This window comes from Schistocerca serialis, chromosome 6 (assembly GCF_023864345.2).
Source record: "Schistocerca serialis cubense isolate TAMUIC-IGC-003099 chromosome 6, iqSchSeri2.2, whole genome shotgun sequence".
In the NCBI taxonomy this organism is placed as follows: Eukaryota; Metazoa; Arthropoda; class Insecta; order Orthoptera; family Acrididae; genus Schistocerca; species Schistocerca serialis.
The window spans coordinates 293,505,944-293,523,969 of NC_064643.1; the positions used below are offsets into that span (position 1 = coordinate 293,505,944).

An 18,026-nucleotide genomic window follows, 5' to 3' on the forward strand; every position below is an offset into this window, starting at 1 on the left:
TATAAAAAGGAGTTAAGCTGATGATAATGGAAATTCCTGGATGGAACAATATGTAAAATACAGAAAAGGCAACCACTCACCTATAGCAGATCAATGCATGGAGCACAGAAGCATATACTAAGCTAAAAAGTAAATGCGTTTCTGTGCTCAACCCATCATTTGGCTAATAAGAATGAGGAAATTTTACATTTATTAAAATATTGAAAATAATCATTTGAAACAAGTCCTCCATGTCCATGAAGCATTATATAGAGTAATTAAAAACTCACTCTAGTCTGCCCTATCACCTAGTGAGGAAATGTTGTACCATCATATAGATACTACAGACTAATTTACGATACAGTAGCCTACAGTTCTGAGTAATTATTTCCCAGTTGCATTTGTTTTCTGCATGTGAATGATCTTATCCATAGTTTTCAATACCGAGGTACACAACTGCAACTTTCTGAATGTGTTGTGTCAAGTGCAAGGTACTGTACATCAACAGCAAAGCTTCAAAGCTTAAATAACTTGTTATACCACGAGTGCACAAGAAATAAAGATATTACTGACAACAATTAGCCTCTCAAACTCAACAGTGTCGGTGGACTATAAAACAGCTGTAGAGCTCTTGGATCTGAACATGGGATAGTTGACTTAAAAGAAGAGTTACATAAGATCAAATGCGATACAGTTGAGTTACAAGTAGTTTAGTGAAAAAATCACACTGAATTAAAGTACAGTAAAATGTTACTCAGACAAATAGAGCAGGGAGGAAAATCAAATGTATCATATACTGTAAAGATAAAAATTAAAAAGGATATTATAAATATTCGCAGCTTCTCAGATGGCATAGTAACTTAAGTTTAAAAAATAAAGAACAGACATTTCAAGGAAAACCTTCAAGTCTATGCACCACTGTCCTTGTGTTCTGATAAAGTAAAAGTGGTCTCAAAAAAAACTCCTCCCGAACAGGCCATGAAGGCTCAACGGTACCACCGGCCACCGTGTCATCCTCAGCCCATAGGCTTCACTGGATGGGAATATGGAGGGGCACGTGGTCTGGACACTGTTCTCAAGGCCGTATGTCAGTTTCTGAGACCAGGGTGCACTGAGCCTTTGTGAGGCAAACTGAGGAGCTACTTGATTGAGAAATAGAGTTCCAGTCTTGGAAGAGAGGCCTACAAAGAGTTATAAAAGTTGATCAATGAAAACAAATTCCACTATGAGATGATAATGGGGAATTTTAAAGCGAAAGTAGAGAAAAAATTGATGAGCACTGCTTAAAGGTAATTTCACATCTGATATCAGAAATGACCAAGGTAATGCATTTGTAGCAATTGCTGAAAACATGCTTGTTTTGACACATTCTTCCACAAGAAAACAAATACAAAATGGAATAGGCAAAGACCAAATGGAACTAAAAATTGATTATATTTTATCAAACCATGAGGAAACTGTACAAGAATTTCAAGTTATTAAATTCGTAAGTCACAGAGAATATGCACATACTAAGCTAGAGAGCAACAGACTTATCAGCATGATAAATGAAGACTGTGAATTTACTTAAGAATAAATGTAGCTACCAAACTTGATCAAGCAACAAGCTCTCCATCTCAGATAATGAAAACTGTACAGACATACGTGAAAGGGACAAGCATACACGAAAGAGGCAATTATTTAACAAAGGTACTAGTGAAACTTCCTGGCAGATTAAAACTTTGTACCGAGCTGAGACTCGGGCCGGTAGAACACTTGCGTGCGAAAGGCAAACGTCCCGAGTTTGAGTCTAGGTCTGGCACATAGTTTTGATCTGCCAGGAACTTTCATATCGGTGCACACTCCGCTGCAGAGCAAAAATCTCATTCCGGAAAGGTACTAGTGGAAACAGAATAAGATGATACTGATACAAAGAGAGCAAACAAAAAGGAAAAAAAATATCAAATGGAACAATAGTAGCTACAAAGAAAAGAAGGGAGTTTCAACCTATCAATAAAAGGAAAATACAGAATATACTGAATTAAAACTGGCACAAAATGTCAGAGTATGGTGAGGAGATAAATGAAGAATTGGCATGAGAAACAGTTCAAAACTATGATAGTATGGGGAGGGGAGGTAACACACTTTTTCATCAGTTAAGATGGCAACTGATGTTGTAGCTACAACAGAGATAGAATTGTATAAGTATTCAATGTCTTCTTTACTGGAGTCTCTTTGGAACACAAGCACTTCCATTGTCTTCTGTCTTTATACACCACTCCTCCATCTCCACCTTGATCCTGTCTTCACCTTTATTTTGCAAGCAGTTCTTCACCCCTTTCAGCTACTTGGTTGTAACTCTTTCTTTTGGTCTTTTCCCCTTCCCTTTTATTTCACGTATCTCTCTTGGTATTCTCTTGTCTTCCATTCACTTAACACATCCATACCATCAAAGACAGGGGTATCGAACCCTCAGCCCAAAGCAAGTACTGATGCAGGCCAAGGAGATTGCTACTCACCATAAAGATGACCAGTTGATTTGCATACAGGAACAACGAAAAGATTGTTACAAATTATAGCTTTCGGCCAAAACTTTCTTCAGCAAAGAAAACACACACTTTCACACTAACACGCACACATCCCACACGAGTGACCTCTACCACTGGCAGCTCCAACCGGATTCTGGTTTTTCACCACTAAACAGCTAAATTCACAATTATGAAACTACAGAAGCCACAACAATTTTCGTAAAGAAGAACCGTACACAGAAAGCACAATCATTGAAAACCATGCTATCTGAACTTTTAATAATCTACAATGCACTGCCTAGAGAATAAAGGAAATGAGAATATTAGATTTATTTTAAGTAAGGAAAAGATAACCACTCACCTATAGTAGATCAATGCGTGGAGCACAGAAATAGCATTCACCCTAGCTTTCAAGCACTACCTCTTTTTCAGCATTGTGTGTGTGTGTGTGTGTGTGTGTGTGTGTGTGTGTGTGTGTGGGTGGGCACGCGCGCGTGTGTGCACCCACATTTGTTGAGCAAGAAATTCTGGAAGCTCAAGAGAAAGAATCAATTATTCTGGATCTGAGTGGGAACAGTTGGAAGAAGATTCATAGCTAGGTAAGCTGTAGTCTGTTACGACTTTTGTCACTTACATTGTTGCTACAAATACTGCTGCCATAGTTACATTTTAGTTCTGCTTTACTCGTGTTCCATCTTGTCTTCTTTTTTACATATGAATCTTATAACATAGCAGTATTCAACATGCATTTCCCAGATTTGTTCAGGGAAGACTTAAAGAATCTACCAGCAAAGCAAGCAGGAACGAAACAAATTGACATTGCCAATTGCAACATGCTTCTCTGCATGTCAGAACACTTCAGAACTTTCCACATAAAAGCCAATTACCCGTAAAATTGCTTAAGTGTTGGAAGGATAATTACATTTTCTGTCATTGTAACTGTAAAATTTGCAACCTGTCACAGATTTAAAAACAATAAATAAACTATCTTTGACTTTTTTAGTGTGCCCCTTTAAGAGGTATCAAAGGCAATTGTGTGAGTAACACTTATAATAATAACATAAATGCTTGGTTTTCTGGATCCAAAGTTTTTCTAAGTGGCTGGACTTCAGAGTGTTAAAGACAATACGATGAGTATTTAAACTTTTATTACTGTGGTGTGTGTTGGCTTCATGTCTATTGGCTCGGCAGAGGAAGAAGCAACTAGAAGAATGTATGATGAGATAAAAGAAATTACTCAAAATAGTTACAGGTGAAGAAAATTTAACTCTGATGGAGAGACTGGAATTTGACAGTACAACAAAGACTGGAAAGAAAAATAGGAGAACGAGGACTGAGAGGGAGGAATGAAAGGAGAAGAGAACTGATAGAATTTTGTACAGAGCGCAATTTAATAATTGCTAGTACTTCGAAGAAAGTTGTATATGTGATATGATGATGTGATGAATATTGTGTGTTTGAAGGGACTACACTCCTCATCATGAGAGTAACATGTAAGAAGGTAAAAAGTGAAAAAAATGGGGACTTGGCTCGAGCTATATAAGCAAGCCGAAGAGTTTAAAAGGTCATGGCAGTAGTCGTAACACAAAAGGTAAAAGAAAATAGCAATAACTCCAACAGCATCTCGCACAAGAGGGTCTAAAAGCACAACAAGGCGGTCGCTTGGTGGGTACCTGATGCACGGGGAGGCTCTTGCCCCCACAAATACTCCTAGCACTGGAACTGGAAGAGTATTATAGGTTAGTGTAAAATCCACTCTCCCTCAGGAAATGCAACACTTTGGTAGTGGCTGTCACATCATCTACAGAGATCTGGAAAGATACATGCCACACCTACATGGACCCTTTAATCACTCCACAATTGGTTTTGGGTTTTAGTAGCCTGCCTTTCCAATTCCCAGAGCCTCAATATATTGGGTCGAAGTTGTAATCTTAGGTCTGTGCCTGATATACCGACATTAAATTGATCTCCTATAGCTGCATGTTTAGCTAAATGGTCAGTGGGATCATTTCCTACATCGCCTACTATCACAGCCCAGACCTACACTGACGTTTTAAGCACCTATTTGCTTCCCACTCTTGAAAAGCAATTCGGAGATGATTATTGCCTCTTACAGCATAATCGAGCAGCTGTTCATAATGCACAGCCTGTGGCGGAGTGGTTACACGGCAATAAATCCCTGTAATGGACTGGTCCGCACAGACTCCTGACCTGAATCCTACAGAACACCTTTGGGATGTTTTGGAATGCTGACTTTGTGCCAGGCCTCACCAACCGACATCGATACCTCTCCCCAGTGCAGCACTTCATGAAGAATGGGCTGCCATTCCCCAAGAAACCTTCCATTACCTGATTGAACATATGCCTGCAAGACTGGAAGCTGTCATCAAGGCTAAGGGTGGGCCAACACCATATTGAATTCCAGCATTACCGATGGAGGATGCCACGAACTTTTAAGTCATTTTCAGCCAGGTATCTGGATACTTTCAATCACATAGTGTATAAACTACCATGACAGGGAGGGGGAGCAGGGAGATCAGTGGGGAGTGAGTTAGAATATATCAGTAGTGAACTATTTATTTGCATGTTTTTCAGCAGTAAATTTCTAGGATAAAGTTACTGAAATATGCAAAATAAAAATTAAGTCTACTTACGGCAATCATTCTTTGATTTCACTGTTTTCAAGACTTCAATATCATCATCTTTCTTTACATCTGCTGAAGAATTATTGGCATCAGATGATATACCCTGTACAGGTTTTTGTTTCAATTTTAGCCTAGAAATGGCTTTAGGGATTGGAGAAGCTGGAACCCAATCATTCTCCTCATCTGATACAACAATGCACTAGAAAGAAGCAGTGAAATTCGTAACAAGTTTTCTACTCACATATCTTAAAGAAGCAATCAGTCATAGCTAATAACAATCACTTGTCTACCCGCTACATCCAATTCTCAAACAACATACCACACAAACATTAAGACTTCTTATACTCACTGCGACTTATGTCTTGTAAAATACTAATGTTCTGTTAACAACAATCACTGACACACAAATCTACATACACAACATAAATGCCACACATCTGAGATTAAAAAAAAGGTGGGAAAGTAGTACATATGGGGAGACGACAAATTTTTAACACAAAAATCTGAAATGAGATAAAGAAAAATATGTTGTACAGACCTCATCATCATCATCTTGAGAGGAAATGTTTTCTTTGCTTGCTTTTCTTGCTGACATTTCAGCACCTCTACCCCGTATAAGGGACAGTTCATTCTACATAACATGCACAGAAAATTGAGAAAATCAGCACAGGGCATGTAGAATTGTTACTTATGAAGTAAAATAAAATAATTTTCTTTTCTTTCTCTTAGTTAAAATCATTACAATTTCTGCATGATAAGTAGGATGTTTGTCTTTAAATTGTCATTCAGTGAACAAAACAAAAAGCAATAATGAAATGTGAAACTATCAGATACAATGAAATCAAGTACATAGCTACAATGAAAACTTTAGAGACTTTGGTAAAACAATGAATGAAGAAATTGTTGCAAGTCTCTGAGCAAAAATTTGATTACCTGCAGAGTCCTGTTAGCTCTCTTCATTCTTACTTCAGCCGGAACCAGGAAATCTAGGCAGAAGACGTAAAACATTACGACTTCTCCAAATGTTGCAAAATTTTTTCCATCATAAATAATAATAGTACTGACACCATACTACCCCACATTGCTAAAGGGGTACTGATAAATCTTTAGCTTTGTAAAGACAGAGCTGAATGGAAATTATGCCACACTTGTAACTTCCCATCAACTAAAATACATTATCTAACAGTCTGTAAAAGAATGAATACCAACACAGGAATGACGTCACTAATTTTTAACACATACAAGTTGAAACACAGATTTAAATCAAAGCACGAGTCACAAAAACAATAGACACATGTCCTTTTGAAATAAACACTCTTATCATGTCTCTTTTGGAGTGAGTGTATTATGTATCTTGTCACACATAAACAAACAATGGAAATTCCAGCATTGCATAACAACAATATTATGAAACGGGTAGAGTGATTCAGCACACAGAGGAGATGTCTAGTGACCGACAGTCTCTCTCTCTCTCTCTCTCTCTCTCTCTCTCTCTCTCTCTCTCTCTCTCTCTCTCACACACACACACACACACACACACACAAACCACTGTCTCCAGCTACTGTGGCCAGATTGCAGACTGTGACCGCACCCAATCTTGCATGGATGGTGGTGGTGGTGGTGGGGGGGGGGGGGGGGGAGGTAAGGAGGCGGCATATGGTGTGAAAGGGGGGGGGGGGGGGAGGGGTGCAGAATATCAGGGGATGGCAAAGAGCTGATTGTGGGATCATGGGGAGACATGCTGCAGACAGGGTAGAACTGCTACATGCAGTCGGGAAGTTTGACACTAAGGGCGGAAGGGGGGCAGGGAGAGCTAGGAAAAGGAGAGAAGTACAGAAGAGGAAAGAGACTGTATGTGTTGGCAGAATAAGAGGCTCTGTTGTGCTAAAATGTGACCAAAGGAGTGGACAGGTAGGTGAAGGATTGGGACTAGCGAAGATTGAGAGCAGGGGGGTTACAGGAATATAGGACATATTGCAGGGAGAGTTCCCAACTGTACAGTTCAGAAAAGCTCGTGTTGCTACATAGGATTCAGATGGCACATGCTGTGAAGCGATCAGTGACACACATCATGTTGGGCAGCACGCTCAGCAACCCAGTGGTCCAGCTGAAGAGGCCACAGTTTGGCAATGGCCATTCATGTGGATAGACAGCTTGTTAGTTGTCATGCCCACTTAGAAAGCAGAACAGTAGTTGTAGCTTAGATTGTCCATCACACGGCTCCTTTTACAGATAACCCTGCCTCTGATATGGTAGGAGATGTCTGTAATAGGACAGGAGTAGGTGGTAGTGGGAGGGCTTGCATCTAGGTTTATTTCAGGGATACGAGCTATGAGGCAAGAGGTTGGGAAGAGACTCGAATAGGGCCTTGGCAGCACTACCTGTGAAAGCAGCCTTGTGCTCTACAAACTAAGTTGCAACAACTGTGCTCCTTTCTAAGTGGGCATCACAACTAACAACCTGTCTGTTCACACGAATGGTCATTGTTGAACTATGGCCAAGAGATCTTGACCACCCATTCCTGCCCTCCCCTCCTCTCTCACCTCTCCCCTGCCCTCTGTCTAACATCCCGACTGCACATAGCTGCCCTACCCTCTCTCCACCTCATCCGTATGCACTCACCAGCACTTCAGTGCAGCTCAAAGGCACAGGCATAAATTTTCATAAGCATAGGTTCTGGGTGCAACTCAAGGATTAAGTCATCTAAGAGTCAAAGTAGAAGACACTGCACAAAAGAAAAGAAGAAGTGTCTTACACGGAGCATTTTTATCATCCACCTTCATGGTATAAGCAATTACAAAACAGGTGATCTGTGTTTGGTCTGTACATTTTACTACAGTACAATGTCAACCATTCTAGTCCCCTTAGTATTTACTGGCTTCCCATTAGCTACTTTCTATTTAAATTCTTGTATCGTAGAAGGGACAAACATTTGTCCCACAGACAAATATTGATATCTGCTGCTTAGTTATTTACTATCTGCCATCTGAGCAGTCTATATATTTCCTCTTTTTCAAGTCGAGCCATAGCGGCCGCAGAGTGTGGTCGCGTGTGTGTGTGTGTGAGTGTGTGTGTGTGTGAGAGAGAGAGAGAGAGAGAGAGAGAGAGATTTTTTTATATTTCTGAAGACAACTTTTCAGCAGAAAGCTTGAATGTTTGGCACTCTTTTCATTGTCCCTGTCTGTGACTCTGTGCTTTCTCTATGTGGTGGGTAGTAATCTATCCTTTTCATAACAATGTTGTTAAAATTAGCTGGCCGGAGTGGCCGAGCGGTTCTAGGCGCTACAGTCTGGAACCGCGCGACTGCTATGGTCGCAGGTTCGAATCCTGCCTCGGGCATGGATGTGTGTGCTGCCCTTAGGTTAGTTAGGTTTAAGTAGTTCTAAGTTCTAGGGGACTAATGACCTCAGAAGTTAAGTCCCATAGTGCTCAGAGCCATTTGAACCATTTTGTTAAAATTATGAAGATCTTGACTCCATAATGAAATCAAAGGATACAGATGCAAAATACATTGAGACACTGTTGGTGTATTATAGTCTAGTATGTCAAATACTGATCAGCAAACAGTACCTAAATGGTAATTAATAGGGGGCTGTTAAGGCTGCAAAAGATCCAGTAGCCATTGGCATATCACAAAAACTTACACAAGTCAACAACAATGCATCTGATTATGGAAGATAAGTTGAAAGTGGATCTGACTATAGCAGAAATTGCAAATGTGATGGGACTGCTAGTCTAGCAGCCAGCAAGAAATGAATTTTCTTAATCACAGAGAAAATTTCAAATGCATTCAAATATTCAGTTAGTCCTTCATTGTGTTCTGTAGATCCCATCAAGGAGGAGAGCTTTCACGAATGTGGATTAGTCAAGGTATACATTAACTAAAGTCAAGCAGTTCACAAAAACTACCTCAATAACATGTTAACAATACATTACCACACTATTGCTTGATGCTATTCATGCTTATGCCAGCTTAATTTAATCAAGTACATTAGAAAAAAAATTGCTACTTTGAATAAAACTGCTTCCTCCTCACTTATACTACATAGCTGTTGTTTAGCTGCTACTGGTGGTTTAATATTTACTGATTAGAGCGGTACTTTTCAAAGTTAATGTTTACCTACAGTGCTAAATTCTGTGTCCTATTTATAGTACCTTACTACTTGTCATGCAGCTTTACAACGAACACAGCTACTTGTCATGCCATTAACAGATACTTTCAATCCTTAAACTAGATATTTAGTAAATTTCTACATTGTGGCTTATGAATTAAGGGGGGTAGGACGTCAAACGGGCCGACTTGGAGCAGGAGAGGCATCACAGGACATTTTAATTTCCAGTGTCTATACTTTTACAAATAAATTCATAAAACTTTGTCAGCATCACCAGGAAGGATTCAGGATTCACACTCATTGCAGTGGAAGATCGAAAACATAACAAAATAAATTTTTTTTATGTGTGAAATTTCAGCATTCCTTCACTTACTAATGGCTGCATTTGTTGCTATAGGTACACTTTTCTTCATAAGTTACACAGATTCTTCGATGAATTTTGCACAGCATACATACCATACTTACAGGTGTATGAAACTCTAGAATTTATTTAATTTATGAAAAAACGAATGAGCTGTTGTATTTTAAACTTCATGTTTAGAAAAAACACAAATTTTGTAGTTAATTACCTCAATTTTAACCACAGTTTATAACAAATTTGGAAAATTCTAGAGTTTCATACACCTTTAAGTATGGTTTGTATGCTGTGCAAAATTCATCGAACCATCTCTCTTACTTATGAAGAAAAGTGTACCTATAGCAACAAATGCTGCCATTAGATGATGATGAAATTTCACTTGTAAAAAAAATTACTTTGTTATGTTTTCGAACTTCCACTGCTATGAGTGTGAATTCTGAATCCTTCCTGGTCATGCTGAGAAAGTTTTATGAATTTATTTGTAAAAGTATAGACAGTGGAAATTAAAATGTCCTGTGGTGCCTCTCCTGCTCGAAGTCGGCCCGTTTGACATCCTACCCCCCTTAACGTAGATTGCCCTGCTACAGGTAGTAATTTCTCCCCAAATTCATCATCTGAAAAATATAAAGTCATCTTACACTCACAGGTTACGCTTATGTTGCCAACATGCACAGAATTGACCATTTCAGAAGGGTGGTAGGGGCAGTAGTGGCACCAGCCTGGCCAAGCAGTATGATGACTATGGGAAGTGGAGTGGCTAGTGTGCAGAACATTTTGTCGTGCTGCCAACCATGGGATTACACTCCATATACTTTGCATTTTATAAACATCTAAGTAGTATACATTTCTACAGGCGACTAACTAATTTAAACAAATATGTTTGCACAGATCACTCAAATTAAGGCACAAAAAATGATGTTCAGCAACAGTGCTAAAGTTGCTACTAATCTTAAAAAAAAGTGAACGTCATTTTGTATTACGGTCAGGTAAATATGATATTCATGTTTATTTTACTTTCTTTTGAACTGTTTGCGATTCCAAATTTCTCACTTTATTCTACATGGAAGGTTTTCAAACATCTATACATCCAAGCGCAAAAATCCACTATAAAGAGGCAATGTTTATATGAAAATTAATTTTGTGTCTTCTAATGTGACTTTGTACATCACAGTTCAGTTCAAACTAATTTTTATTATCAGCAACAAAAACCAGTGAAGAGTAATGTATTGACAAGTGAGAGAGAATTTCAAAACCCCTCAAAAGGTTTCTGCAAGATGTATGGTTATCTACTTTACACAATATTCTTGCTGCTTACTTCTGCGAATAAACACTTATTCACTTTAGATGCACTGCCCCAAAAAATAATTTCATATGACAGCAAGGAGTGAAGATATGCAAAATAAGCCTTGTCTCATTAATATCTAGTTTTAGTAAGAATTTGTCATTATTGTTTGTTTTAAATTGCATAACATGAGTCTTTGCGAGATTTAAGAAAAACTGCTAGCTGTGAACCACTTACAGAAGTCTTCGGATATCATCTGAGCTGTATCTTTGATGACTGAGATACAATTCTTGATAAGTGCACCTGAGTCAGCAGTTAACATTATAGTTTTTGAATTACCCTTTAAAGTCACTGGAATATCTTTTATGTAAGTTAAGAATAAGAGTTGGCCCAGAACCCATGCATCAAAACATCAACACAAAGACTATTTAAAGTTGACAGATTTTTTAACATAAGGGAACTAAAAATGACAATACAAAGAGCATGACAGAACTGAAAAGGTATTTTGGTCCTCTGTAAGAACAGAGTAGCCACCACTGTGCTAACTCAAACAGCCCAAGGAACAGACTTTTGATGGCACAGTGCAGAGAAAGCCACAACGTGTGTGCTTGTTCCATGAAAGCATTTAACAATTTGGTGACTTGAAATTTGATGCAAATGGGACCAAATGGGTATGTTCATGAAACTGTTGACACTACAAATCATTCATATGAACAACTGATAAACACTGCATGATATCACAGCAACAGTACTGACAATGGCACAGCAATCCTCCATGCACCAAGCAAGATGCCTCATAAGTTCAGGTTTTATTACAAGTGAACACACAAAACTATTTTTAACTACTACTGACAAAGTCAAGCAGAGATGATGCATTCCTGCAATTTAGCAGTTCAACTGCTTTTGACCTTACACAACACTGGGGAATTCGCTCACAAAGATTTATCAGGGCAGGGTGGTGGTGGTGGTGCTGCTGCTGCTGCTGCTGCTGCTGGTGGTGGTTGTTGTTGTGGGAGGGGTTTGTGTGAATGTTGCTCACATGCTTAAGCAATGTTGTTTTACGAAACTTGTTCTTTTGTGCAGCAGAATGACATTGGAATAGAGGACTGTCTTGCAAATCTGGATTAGGAACTAGGATTACAGCAATAAAATCAAAAAAACGTAATGCTTGGGAGGAACTACACAAAAATAAAAATTTATTTCATCAAAAGACAACATGGACATTCAAGACTTGTTAGCACTGGATGAATCCAACACTCCTGTTGATATCTTAAGTATCTGTATTTTATTTACACTAACACTGTAAAAAGGAACAGTTTGTCATCGTAATCTATATCATAACTATTTCATTTAAGGACACAACTCTTGCAACCGAGATTCATCTGTGTGGTTAAATTTCATGACCATCAAGTCAACTGCATACACTTCTAGCATTTCAGCATATCAATCATTTCACTCAACCACTGTGGTCAGGAGCAGCTTAGAGGCTTCAAACCACACAAAATTAACACATTTTTTGACAGTATGATACTGGGAACTATTTTCTGGGACTTGAATGGGAAGATAATTGGTGGCTTAAACTTAATGATCACCAAATTTGGTGCCAATGTCCTAGTCTAAATTCCAGTGAAGTTATGCAACACTGTTGATGGTGTTCTCTCCATCGTGAAAGAAAGTTAAAATTGACTTATGCTTTATGTTATTCAAGAGGAGTGGGCTATGTGCTGTCAATGGGTTTCACACCACTCTTTCCCTTTTCTGATCATCAGACAATACAAAAATGAAAACACAGTAAGCACATTCCAATTACAGTCATCTGCACTCAACAGATACCCTTGAGAAAAAGCAATCACACTACAAACCCTTTCTGATTTAGTGGCTAAACCTATCCCTCAGGATGTCACAGCCAATAGTCCCATCAGACTCTCACTCTCTCACTGCAAACTTAACAGCACTTGGCAATGGGATGACTACAATCTACATCTCTTAACTGCCAGAACAGTGACACATGAGGAACCAAGTTCCAGGAGGAAGTAGTACAGGGCTACTACAAATGATTGAAGCGATTTCATAAATTCACTGTAGCTCCATTCATTGACAAATGGTCACGACACACTACAGATATGCAGAAAAACTCAAAGTTTTGTTCGGCTGAAGCCGCACTTCAGGTTTCTGCCGCCAGAGCGCTCGAGAGCGCAGTGAGACAAAATGGCGACAGGAGCCGAGAAAGCGTATGTCGTGCTTGAAATGCACTCACGTCAGTCAGTCATAACAGTGCAACGACACTTCAGGACAAAGTTCAACAAAGATCCACCAACTGCTAACTCCATTCGGCGATGGTATGCGCAGTTTAAAGCTTCTGGATGCCTCTGTAAGGGGAAATCAACGGGTCGGCCTGCAGTGAGCGAAGAAATGGTTGAATACGTGCGGGCAAGTTTCACACGTAGCCCGCAGAAAATTGGCTTATGCCACAACTGGAGACTGACAGCGCCGACTTCATCTTTCAACAGGATGGTGCTCCACCGCACTTCCATCATGATGTTCGGCATTTCTTAAACAGGAGATTGGAAAACCGATGGATCGGTCGTGGTGGAGATCATGATCAGCAATTCATGTCACGGCCTCCACGCTCTCCCGACTTAACCCCATGTGATTTCTTTTTGTGGGGTTATGTGAAAGATTCAGTGTTTAAACCTCCTCTACCAAGAAACGTGCCAGAACTGCGAGCTCGCATCAACGATGCTTTCGAACTCATTGATGGGGACATGCTGCGCCGAGTGTGGGAGGAACTTGATTATCGGCTTGATGTCTGCCGAATCACTAAAGGAGCACATATCGAACATTTGTGAATGCCTAAAAAAACGTTTTGAGTTTTTGTATGTGTGTGCAAAGCATTGTGAAAATATCTCAAATAATAAAGTTATTGTACAGCTGTGAAATCGCTTCAAACATTTGTAATAACCCTGTAGATACTATATTAAATATTATCACACTAATTTAGATGCACACGGAGCCTACCAAATTCTGTTTGACAAAGAAGCAACAGAGCCTAAAATCAGATATCACTCACTTGTATCTGGTGTATTTCAGTCCTTGGAGATGGTTTGCTTAAACTCTGGGTTCAATGTCTTATTATTGGTACACAATAATACTAGTTGTAATATGAAATTCTTACCTAGTGAAGTGAGAGGAGTGTGATGAAATCTTGGGCTACCAATCTTCCGAAATTTTGGTGAAATCACATCTTCATCAGTATCACATTCTAACTGCCTACAAATAATACCAGATAAAATTAACATCAATGTCACAAAAAAGGAGAAAATCAAGACAATTCTTTTAAAAAATAGTCACATATAGGCTGTCCATAATTAAAGCTTCAGTTGAAAAATGCTGTAGAAAGAACCACCGCTCAGAATGATGTCAAGAGTTGAACAGCATATTACTGGTCTGGGGAAAAGTCATGAAACAAAAAAAAATTTTTAAATTAAAAAAATAAAATAAAGTGCATTCTATAGACCAAATTTTCATTTAAGTGTCAGAATAGGCACACCAATAAGCACACAGCTGTTCCTCAGTTTGTGTCCAAGATGCACAACATGACTGTCTACATGAAGGATCATGCATTGCTGGTAAAACTCTTTTACAAAAATGATGACTGCGCGCCAGTAGCCCTACCCCTGTAGGTTGTAAAAAGTCATTACTGGTCCAATGATTACAAAATTTGAAAAGAAAGGTTCTTCTGAAGCACAATGTGGCAGAGGGAGAAAAGCAGTTGACACGACAGCTGTCGAAGATATGGTCACAGCACTGAAGGAGGGTTTGAGCAGTGGTGTCAAACATGCAATCCATGGGAAACTGCCCGAATGACAGACATGCCTACGAGAACAGTGTATCAAGTCCTACAAACATGCTGCATTGATATACATACAAAAACCACCCATCTTATCCATACAAAATCACCCATCTTCTGGAGTGCTTCCTGCCCACCAGCCAGAGAGACAAACTTTCACCCTGGAATTTCTTGCTCACATGGAAGTGGACAATGAATAGCCATGAAACATACTGTGGACAGAAAAAGCCCATTTCCACTCCATGGACATGTCAGTACACAGAACTGCAGAATATGAACATCAGAAAACCCAAATGCATGTCAACCAGTATTTGATTCTACAAAAGTGACTGTGGGGTGCAGGTTGGCAGCACCATTTTTATATTTTTGAGGAGGTGGGTCATGTTACTTGTACAATCAATGGCAAATGCCATGGGTTTTTTGCACATCTATGTCATTCCAACCCTTCAACAGTGTAGATGTATGGGCAGGATCATTTTTATGTAATATGGTACACCTCCGCACAATACACAGCCAGTGAAATGGCTGCTACAGAGGCATTTCAGAAATGGCAGAATTATCAGTCATCATTTCTGTAAAGCCTTAAAACCTGGTCATATAGATCATCTTATCTTAATCCATGTAACTTCTGATTGTGGGGTTATCTTTAAGATGTTATGTTCAGTCCTCCAGTTACATAGCTGAATTGAAGGCAAGCATTGCGTAATGCATTCTGAATGTGACCCCTGAGACATTCTGATCTGTTGTGTAACGTGCCGTTTCCTCATTTCAACTTGTGGCGGAACGCTGTGGGCAGCATACAAAGGGGTACCTGGAGTACCACTGCTGTGGGCGAAGTTTGTGCATGATGCATCTCTGCCACTAGGCGTGACTAGGCATGTATAGCACTACTCATTGACAGTTCATGTCACCTGTGTTGCCAACCTGGCTTGTTCTGTTCATCTGCAATGATTGTTTTTGCTAGTTCTGTTTGGTTCTTGTTTCGTTTTTTATGATGGCAAGTTTAAGTTAACAAGCTGTAAAATTTTCTTTTCTACTCGGTAAAAAAAGCTGCTGAAATTGTTTTAACGTTGAAAACAGCTTACCAAGATGACTCTGAAAACATCTTACCAAGATGACTATGTGAACAACTCAAGTGTATTTAAAAATGGCGATGTGTCGACTGATGACAAACCTCATTCTGGACATCCATAAACTACCAAATCAACGAAAATATTGAAAAGAATTCGAGAGCTGATGCTCACAGACCATTTTAAGAAGTTTTAAGAAGATTGTGCCACAGCATTCATCGAAAAAAGCCCAATTTGTGGCAAACGGAAGACTGGTTCTTCAACCACAACAATGCACCTGCACACACAGTCATCTCTGTTTAGAGAGATTTTGGCTAAAAATGGCACAGTTCCGCTGCCCCATGCACCTTACTCACCTGACCTGGCTCTATGTGAGTTTTCTTATTTCCATGCATGAACAAATTGAAGAAGTTGAGAAAAAAATGAGGGAGGAGCAGTCAGCCATTTCTAAAGATGACTACAAAAAATGTTTTGAACAGTGGAAGCACGGGTGAGACAATGGTGTCAGTTATAATGGAGAGTATTTTGAAGGGGATAAGGTTGTTTTGTGAGCAATTTGAAAACACTTAGCTTTTAAAAAACAATTCTTTTTTTTTAAGAAACTAATGTCTTTTTGCTTTTTATGCAGTTTTTTGTCCAAGGACAATTAAAAAATGATGTAATTTTGCTTTCTTCTCATCTGAAGTGGTACGGCCTTGCCTCTGTAGATGAGCTTACCTAACAAAACCATAACTGTTGACTGCTGAACTTGTACAATCATGCATACTGGATGTATGGATGGTCTCATGTACAACTCAAACCACAGCCATCATATCGTTATCCATCTGTCATTTGTAGCCAGTCCAGTTTATGTTAAACACATTTACAGTGCTATCTATTGGTAAAATTTTGATTTGTTTTTTCCCTGATGTTTCCCCCTTCGCCAATACTACGCCACTCCAATTTGACGGCATTCTGCACAGTGGTTCTCTTTCTATAGCGTTTTGAAACTGGAATTTTAATTATGGACACTCAAATTGATATGCACCAACACATTGCGCTTCAAACACAGTGTACGGGGACGGCTCTTTATTTTTTCCCCTGCTTATGTCAAAGCGTACGAGCAGGAAATACAGCAAAACCCCAGTTAACAGAACTCAGGTCCACCAAAACCAAGGTAATCCTAGACACCTCCGAGAATCACAAATCTAAAAAATAACACTGTAATGCATGAAAATAATTCGAGGGCAAGAGCTGGGCTATGGCTAGCAGGGAGAGCTGAGTGCCCAATCTTGAATTGCTCTCCCAGCCACCGACTCACCAGTCTTAATATCCTACACAGCCAACAATAATGGCGTTCAAATGGGTGTTTATTTCTGTTGCATGTATATTTTTGTGTTATTGTGACTAAGCAGAGGCATGATGATTTTATTTTTACTGATATTTAGCTGCTGTCAGAGAAGTTGAAAATGCAATCCTACAACGCAGGCTTTATCCAGACCAAATTTACTGCTTTGCTGCGATGTATACAGATGCAAAATAAATTAAGTAACATAAAAATAACTTTACTAGAAAAGAAGAAGTAGAATTGAAATCAGGCAAGTTGTGTGCCTCTGTACTGAACAAAGCTCCATAATACACTCTGGTGCAAGTCCGCGATCTTAAGCAGTGGTGTGTTAAAGAGTCATGAACCGACTATTGCCTGGATATGTATGAGCAGTTTGGCTTCCAGAACTTGTTTCAGATTGTAACTGCTTTCTGATTTTTTATAGCCTCTGATTATGTCTCCAGCATTGGAAGACAAAATGTCAGGCAGAAAAATACACCTTGGAACATGGCCTAATGGCCGTAAAACAAATATCACCACAAATGGAAAACAGAAGTCTTTCAGAATTGGTGAGGCATAAATTAGATTTTTAGAGCAAGCAGCAAAAAATCCTCATAGAATCCCATTGAAAACTTGGGACACTGAAAAAGTAAGTGAAGATCTTAAACTTTAGTTCACCTAGCAACGAGAAAAAGGGATGCCTTTGACTGATCTGATACTGCAAGAAAAATCCGAAATGTTAACTGATGTGTTAGGTGAGGAAGAAAAAGATTTTTTCAAGCTTTGGGTTGTGAGACTAATTTAAAAATAGATACAGTGACTGGCAGCCGAATACACTTGGAAAAAGTTATCAGCAGACCCTGACACAGTTGATGTTTTCAGATGATTCCTATTCTAAATGTTCTATTAAGGACCAA

General features: G+C 39.2%; 1 protein-coding gene across 2 annotated transcripts in view; it reads right to left on the minus strand.

Moving 5' to 3' along the window:
• The window catches only part of LOC126484161 (sentrin-specific protease 1-like), a 144,185-nt gene that overhangs the window by 95,798 nt on the left and 30,361 nt on the right, over positions 1–18,026 (minus strand). For both annotated transcript variants that reach the window (XM_050107560.1, XM_050107559.1), the window contains 4 exons: positions 14,059–14,153; positions 6,065–6,117; positions 5,670–5,762; positions 5,141–5,330 (listed from right to left, as the gene is read on the minus strand). In XM_050107560.1, the coding sequence (XP_049963517.1) occupies positions 5,141–5,330; positions 5,670–5,762; positions 6,065–6,117; positions 14,059–14,153 (431 nt within the window). The remainder of the gene's footprint in view (positions 1–5,140; positions 5,331–5,669; positions 5,763–6,064; positions 6,118–14,058; positions 14,154–18,026) is intronic.